General features: G+C 35.0%; 2 protein-coding genes across 4 annotated transcripts in view; one reads left to right on the top strand and one right to left on the bottom strand.

Annotated features, from left to right (window-relative positions):
* The window catches only part of LOC107675717 (RNA exonuclease 4-like), a 6,447-nt gene extending 4,003 nt beyond the window's left edge, over window positions 1–2,444 (top strand). The window contains exons 6-9 of the mRNA XM_016470130.1: window positions 898–986; window positions 1,191–1,265; window positions 1,393–1,467; window positions 1,924–2,444. Coding sequence (XP_016325616.1) covers window positions 898–986; window positions 1,191–1,265; window positions 1,393–1,467; window positions 1,924–2,079 — 395 coding nt within the window. The 3' untranslated portion in view covers window positions 2,080–2,444. The remainder of the gene's footprint in view (window positions 1–897; window positions 987–1,190; window positions 1,266–1,392; window positions 1,468–1,923) is intronic.
* A 4,599-nt stretch (window positions 2,445–7,043) lies between these two features.
* The window catches only part of LOC107675795 (calcium channel flower homolog), a 4,282-nt gene continuing 3,327 nt past the window's right edge, over window positions 7,044–7,998 (bottom strand). For all 3 annotated transcript variants that reach the window (XM_016470258.1, XM_016470260.1, XM_016470259.1), the window contains exons 3-4: window positions 7,308–7,380; window positions 7,044–7,213 (exon numbers count right to left, since the gene is read on the bottom strand). In XM_016470258.1, the coding sequence (XP_016325744.1) occupies window positions 7,084–7,213; window positions 7,308–7,380 (203 nt within the window). In that variant the 3' untranslated portion in view covers window positions 7,044–7,083. The remainder of the gene's footprint in view (window positions 7,214–7,307; window positions 7,381–7,998) is intronic.

Genomic DNA, 7,998 nt, shown 5'->3' with positions numbered 1-7,998 from the left:
GTTTCAGCACAGACTGGACTGGTGTCTTACCTTAGACCCGCCCTGAGTGAGCTGTCATCAGTCCGCCATTGTTTCACCGCCGGAGCAGATGTAGACAAGAATGACTCCTAAGCGATTGAGGTGTTTTGTTATTGAATTTAATAATGAACATAGCAGTCGTCATTTACTCCCGACATCTGAGCCGCTGAAGACGCAGTGGATTACATTTGTTTTTGAAGGGAATGCGCCCCCGATCTACATAAATGCGTTTGTTCACGCGAATCAATCGTGATCCAGCTTCACCTACAGAAGAAGTGAGTATAAGGTTTTTTAATGAATCTTTGCAAATCGCCTTTCCTAATAATGTGCTAATTAGCAAGTTTCACAATGAATGCAGCTAAAGTAAACAGTTCCTCAGAGAGGGGCGGGATCAGCAGAGCTCATTAACATTTAAAAGAAAATGCTACAAAACGGCTTGCTCTGAAAAGAGCTGTTTTTGACAGGGTATAAACAATTTTTTACACTACCATTGAGAAATTTTAACCAAAATATGTTACAGACTTTTCATTAAGACCCTAAAGAATCATATAAACTTGTGGAAAATGGGCATCCGATGACCCCTTTAACAACTTGCAATTCTGAATTTTTCTTAAAATTATGTGTTTGACACAATTCTGACTGTACTTCTCGCAATTTTATATGTGAATATTTCTGTGGAAATATGCATTTTGTGATGCGGACAGATCCTTTCGTCCATTAAATTAGGCGACCCTTAAGATGACAGAATTGTGACTCAAGATTGTGAGAGAGAAATTCACAGTTTAAAAAGTCACAATTACCTTTTACATTTTTTATTCTGTGGTGGAAACAGGCTTCTGTATGTTTGAGATTATTTATTGTTCTTCATGTGATTGACAGGTGAGGACATCAAGACAGTCCAGAAAGAAGTGGCTCAGATTCTGGAAGGAAGAATATTAGTGGGACACGCCATTCACAATGACTTAAAGGTACAGTACACACAACAAAAAATGCCATTGTCACGCTCGTATTGTTCCAAACCGGTATGCTTTTTCTGTGGAACACAAACACCAGAAAAGCACCAAACTAAGCTATATAACAGCATACGGGATTGGAATAGCATGAGAGCGAGTAATGAGATATTTCTTTAACCGATGTCAGATTTATTTGAAATATCTCTGTCTTGTTCATAGATTTTGTTGCTGGATCATCCCAAGAAAATGATCAGAGACACACAGAAATACAAACCATTTAGGCAGAGAGTAAAGGTATGAATCGCAAAACACAAATGATGGGGAATTTGATCAATATTATTATTATTAATAAATAAATATGCAGTTAGTGAATTCAAGTCATCTTAATTGTCAGTGTCTGCCCTCTTGTCCTCTTCCTCAGAGCGCACGTCCTGCATTGCGGGTTTTATGCAAAGAGATTCTCAATGTTAAAGTCCAGCAGGGTGAACATTCATCTGTAAGTCTCTCATCAACATCCAAGACAAATGAAACGCTCTTCTCCATCATTTCAAACACAAGCTTTTCCCATATAAAGCAAGTTAAGGAATTCAAGTCAGTTTAGGTCATCACATAGACTAGCGTACAAAAGGTTGGGGGTCGGTAAGATGTTTTAATGATTTTGAAAGAAGTCTCTCATGCTCACCAAGGATGCATTTACTCCTGCGAAGCTGAATTTTCAGCATCGTTACTCCACGTGATCCACATGATCCTTCAGAAATCATTCTAATATGCTGATAATTCCAATGTTGAAAACAGTTGGGCTGCTTCATATTTTTGTAGTAACTGAGAACTTTTCTGGATTCTTTGATGAATAGAAAATTCAAAAGAAGAGCTTTTTAAAAAAAATATATACATCTTTTGTAACATCTTTGCTGTCACTTTTGATCAGTTTAATGTTGTGTGTGCATCATAGGTTCAGGACGCACAGGCCACTATGAGGTTGTACACTCTGGTGAAGAAGCAGTGGGAGGCGGAGCTTAAAGCGGCCCGGGCGGGTCCATTTCAGAAGAGCCCCCGAAAACCCAAAGCTCCTAAAAACCAGAGCAAATCAACTCAGATCAGCCAATGAAAACTCGTCAGACTGAAACTGAACACGGATCTGAGCAGGGAACTACTTTACTGACATGGTTTGTTCTGGAGGTTTGTAACCTTCAGTTACCTCATGATGAACTGTGTTTAATACTCCTGTCTGAATGTCTCTCAGTTTGTACTTTGATCTCAAGTCCCAACTTCTGTTATTTGAGGGATGAGACCATCAAACCGTTCAGAATATCAGGAAATAAGTGTAACTGTATTGTTGAGCCCTTTTTATACCAAGTAATTTAAATGTTCATTTTCCATCCTGTTTTAAATTACATGACAGATGTAACTGTTATTGGAGACTTTCCATACTTTTCTGTCTGAACTGCTATTAAAGACCCCATACTTGATGGCACAATGTGTTGATTTAGTTTCTGTAATAACTATACTGAAATCTTAAAATACCCCTAAAAGTCAATTTTGTCCATTATAACTCGTCTTTAATAATCAAAATTACATTTAAACCTGTAATTCCACTCCCTTATTTAGTATACTCTATGAATATTCAAATTAGCCACGCCCCCACCAACTCAATGATCATTAGCTTTTGGCTCGATTATGTTGTCAAACAGCTGATATAATGTTTTGCTAATCTTACACAAACCATGTTCTTGTGATATGCTAATGATATGAAAAGCCCCACCCCGCAATTTGGCTTGCAGAAATGGTGTTGATTTATGAATTTGAATAGTTTGTCTTTAAGCATAATAAAAGCACCAGTTCATAGACGTGAACAACGTTAAAAACTTCATTTTTAGCACAGGGTCTTTAAAAGTAATAGATAAATCCTAGTTTAGATATTGGATGTTAGAAACTGTTACATAGAAACAGAACAAGCAGGCAAGGAGGTCAGAGACAAATGTCTTTATTTAGCTCATGGAAAAACAAGAGAAAAAGACAATTTTTACACATCATTGCAATATAAGTCAGTTGCATGTCACTGATCCAACACAAATACACAGAGGGACAAGATCACTGCTAAACAGCTAATGACGTTCAAGTTTAGGTTGCGCCGAACAATTTTCAAAATATCGAACCTTCTTTTAGCCAGTAATGTTGTGTTCGTGAGATACAGAAGCGTTTAGTTATGTTTTCACATTCAGATGACAAAAAGTTCCAGCTTTGCTTCCAAATCTGGAAAACCTAAGTTAATGATAAATAATAGTTAATTCTACAACACGTCTAGGTGGACAAGAGATTTGAGCTGGTTTGTGTGCTGGTGAAGTATTGATTGAACTAGTTTACAAGCTATTGTTAGAAGTTAATTGGAAATCATTTTACCTGCTGAACATTCATGGAAAATTGTCTTACACTTTAAAATGTGTGAAAAGTTTAGTGAAAGTATTTCATAAAAGCATGTGAGCATCTAAAAAGATGAATCTCACAAACATGCACAGATCACATTTATATGGAAGCCTGATTCTGCCATGCGACTTTTTTTCTCACAATTTAGACTTTTTTTTTTAATTCTGAGAAAAAAAACTAGATTTAAACTGACTTTTGTCCTTGCAATAAAAAAAGTTTACGTCTCACAATTGTTTTTTTTCCACCACAGAATAAAAAATATTAAAGGTAATTTTCTTTTTATCTCACAACTGAGTTTATATCTCATAATTGTGACTTTTTTCTCATAATTGTGAGTTTATACCTCGCAATTCTGATATAAACCTGCAAAAAAGTCTGAACTCAGAATTGTGAGATAAAAAAAATAAAAAATGCAATTACCCTTTTTATCTTTTCATTCGGTAGTGGAAACGGGCTTCCATACATTTCACCCTAAAACCAAAAGGAAAAATTCATGTTTATTTTACATTACATTTCTGCATTGCAACGTAATGACAATTAAGCAAATAATTTTAACATTCCAACCATGATTTATTTGAATTCTCGTAGTTCTATTCCTGTAGTACAATGGTTGTATTTAAATTGAAATAAATGTGCTTAATTGTCATGAAAAGAAAAAAATTGTGGGTGCAATATGATCCAGAAGTACTTGACAGATTTCATGAAATTCACCCTTTAAAGACAAAAGACAGTAACCGTGTGAACACTAAGGTAAGAACATGACCTCTGACCTCCACACTATAGTTCTTTTATCTTGTAGTTTGTACCTTTGGCTGTCATACCAGCGGTCAGTGCTGAGACTGGCTCAGATAGATGCAGAAACAAGCAAACAACACGTCACTTTTATTCCAGAAAAGAAGCCCTTCTTCAGTGCAGCGAGAGACGCAAGGCTTGAGAGAAAAGATAGAAACACACGCAAGTTCCTGAAGACGGAAGGTAAACCGCTTGAAATGCACCTCATCATTCAGAAAAACACTCACACGAGCTTTTGAACAGACTTCAGTCAGGGCAGCGTCATATTTCATTTCTGACAGGAATGAAAATGAGGCTGTGAGGGACTTAAAGGAGTAGTTCACTTCCAGAACAAAAATTTACAGATAATGTACTCACCCCCTTGTCATCCAAGATGTTCATGTCTTTCTTCAGTCGTAAAGAAATAGTTTTTTGAGGAAAACATTTCAGGATTTCTCTCCATATAATGGACTTCTATGGTGCCCCCGAGTTTGAACTTCCAAAATGCAGTTTAAATGCAGCTTCAAATGGCTCTAACCGATCCCAGTCGAGGAAGAAGGGTCTTATCTAGCGAAACGATCGGTTATTTTATAAAAAACAAATTAAAATGTATATACTTTTTAACCTCAAATGCTCGTCTTGTCTAGCTCTGCCGTTTTTTCCGGTCCAAGACAGTTAGGGTATGTCTAAAAACTCCCATCTCATTTTCTCCTCCAACTTCAAAATCGTCCTAAATCGCTGCAGAAGTACCGACCCAGTGTTTACAAAGTGAACATGAAAAGAAGATCAAATGCCCTTTACCAAAAAACGGCAAAACAGCGATGTAGGACGATTTTGACGTTGGAGGAGAAAATGAGATGGGAGTTTTTAGACATACCCTAAGTGTCATGAACAGGAAAAAACAGTTCATGCAGCGCTAGACAAGAAGAGCGTTTGAGGTTAAAAAGTATATACATTTTAATTTGTTTTTTAGAAAATAACCGATCGTTTCGCTAGATAAGACCCTTCTTGATGACAAGGGGGTGAGTACATTATCTGTAAATTTTTGTTCTGGAAGTGAACTACTCCTTTAAGTTCAGCGTTCAATAGATTTTACTGCTGTTTAGTAACAAACCGATTGTTCAGCTGATGAAACATCTTTACACAAAAACGTTCATGATCTAGGACCTTTATACAGTGCTTGCGGTTGTAAAGAGTGTAAGTCTGTCCCTCACATTAGTTATACCTTTATACAGTGCTTGCGGTTGTAAAGAGTGTAAGTCTGTACCTCACAGCAAACCGATTGTTCAGCTGATGAAACATCTTTACACAAAAACGTTCATGATCTAGGACCTTTATGCAGTGCTTGCGGTTGTAAAGAGTGTAAGTCTGTCCCTCACAGCCTCGTTTTCATCCGTGTTCAATTCAATATGATGTCCAACCTGATTAACGAGCGCAGATCAGACTCTCAGAGACCACCAAATATCAAATAAAGAAAGTGACTGCGAGATTTTAGAGCAGCGCATAGCAAAATTACATTCCACCGTTTCTTATGAACACCAAACATGCTGCAGCAAAGGATTCTGGGTAAAGGCCTGTTAGAGGTACAAAAACGCGCAAACACACTTTGTTTTAATCCCTGAAGAGGGCCTGAAATCGCTGAAACACGTTTTTTTTTTTAACCATGCCTACACATTAAAATACAAGTTTGTTTGTTCTTTTAAAAGATTTACTTGTCACAAATGTTTCGGAACAAAGAATTCTGGGAGAAAATCCCAATGGCCAAAAATTCCAATTCCCTGCACTGGTGTTGAGGTGGTTTGTTACCAGAGACGGAGACGGTCGCTGAAGTTAATTTGCACTCCAGCTTTGGGTTTAGTAAAGTGAAACATAAAATACGTCAGTTTTTATAAAGAAGGATGAAAATAAAATAAATACTTAAAAAAAAAAAAAAAAAAAAAATTAATGATGCTGAAAATTCAGCTTTGCATCACAGGAATAAATTACATTTTAACATATATTCACATAGAAAACAGTTATTTTGAATTGTAATAATATTTCACAGTATTACTGTTTTTACTGTATTTTTGATCAGATAAGTGCAGCCTTGATGAGCAGAAGAAGATAAAAATCTTATCAACCCCAAACCTTTGAAGTGTATATTACAGTTCATATTAAATTCATATTTGTTCATAATACATTAACTAATGTTAGTTTACATTAGTTAAAACAGTCCAAATGTAAAAATAAACAAATAATTAAAAAAATAAGATTTAAATAAATAAATATACAGTACTACAATGAGTAGAAAAACATCATAATGTAACTTAATAGAAACTTAAAAGAAACTAATGTAATGTAGAATATTTATTAATCATGAATGAAAGATTAATACTACGTTACACTAACATTTACTGACGTCATTAAAGGATAAGGCTTTTATTTTATAATTTTACACACATCATTGGGTTGCACTGACATTTGCATTCAGATTAATTGGTTTAGACAGTTACACCTGTTGTGTGCAAATTTCTCCTATAAGACAAAAACAGCTCAGTGGATGATTTAGCTTTCAGAGTTTCCATGTGTGCCCTGGATAAAGACCACTTTTTGTTTGACAGTAAATCGTCCCCTTGGAATCATAAGATTCTATCTGCATTCCGAGTAGTTTTGAGATATTGAGCTTCAAAGTTTTTGCATTCCTTTCGACTGTCTAGATAGAACCTTTTCGTTTTTTAAATAAAAAAGTCCCAAAATGTACACAACATTACAAAATCTATCACATAATGTAAATAAGTTGTCACAGAATAAGAATATGTGAATAACTCAATTTTGACAAAAATTTCAGATAGGACCTTATAATTCCAAGGGGACGAAATATGTATTAGTTACATAATAACATTGACTATCCAGTGAAGGGAACAGCTGTAAGCTGCACTCACCCACAGTAAAACAGTGCTTTCTGCCAGGGCTTCAGACGGTCCGCACGCGCCGCAATAGCATTCGCAAACTCAACGAACTGACAGCAGAAGGGCACCTCACACAGGAACAACACAAACGCTGTCAGCCTGAGGGGAAAAAGAAGAGACAGTTCATCTTCTGAATGGCTTATATACTACATTAAAGAACACTGAATGAATGAACTGAAATGTAATTTCTTACACCATCCAAACTCCAGCCGCGATGTTTAACGGATTCACAGTCACGCAGTTCCAGATGCCCATTGATGCACATGCTAGAAAATAAAAATGACAGAAAAGTGTTACGGTTTTGAAAAGAACATCTATATTTGTCATCTGAACAATAAAAACATTGTGATTAGTGGTAAATCAAAATGGGTTTTTCCAGTAACCGTTATGAAAACCTCAAAATGACCAAATATCAACCAAATATTTGCCCTATAGCCCAGGATTTCCCAAGTTAATAATTAAATAAATATTTTACAAAAAATGTATTAAACATTTTTTATTAATAATAAATAAATAATTTCAAAATAAAAAATACTTTTAAAATAAAAACGGGTCTGAGAGTGCTAAGGGTTCATGGAAAATGTTAAGAAAAACAGTGTTAAAAAAACAACAATAATAATGAAAACATAATAAATTTATTAATTTTGTAAATAAAAGATTAATATTCAAAAATATCATTTGATTTAAAGTTAAAATAAAAAAAAAAGATTTTTAAATAAACACAATCAATACAACATTTACTAAAAAGATTAAATATTTTGTTTACCTTCATGTCATGTGAACATAAATCAGTATCATCAATAACAGAGAACTTTGAATATGCAAATGTGTTGTACAATTATTGAAATATTAACTTAAAATCTTATATATATATATATATATAT

This window comes from Sinocyclocheilus anshuiensis, unplaced genomic scaffold (assembly GCF_001515605.1).
Source record: "Sinocyclocheilus anshuiensis isolate Anshui unplaced genomic scaffold, SAMN03320099.WGS_v1.1 scaffold708, whole genome shotgun sequence".
Lineage (NCBI taxonomy): Eukaryota > Metazoa > Chordata > Actinopteri > Cypriniformes > Cyprinidae > Sinocyclocheilus > Sinocyclocheilus anshuiensis.
Note: the sequence above shows the minus strand (reverse complement) of the source record. Positions and strands in the feature narration are given on the sequence as shown.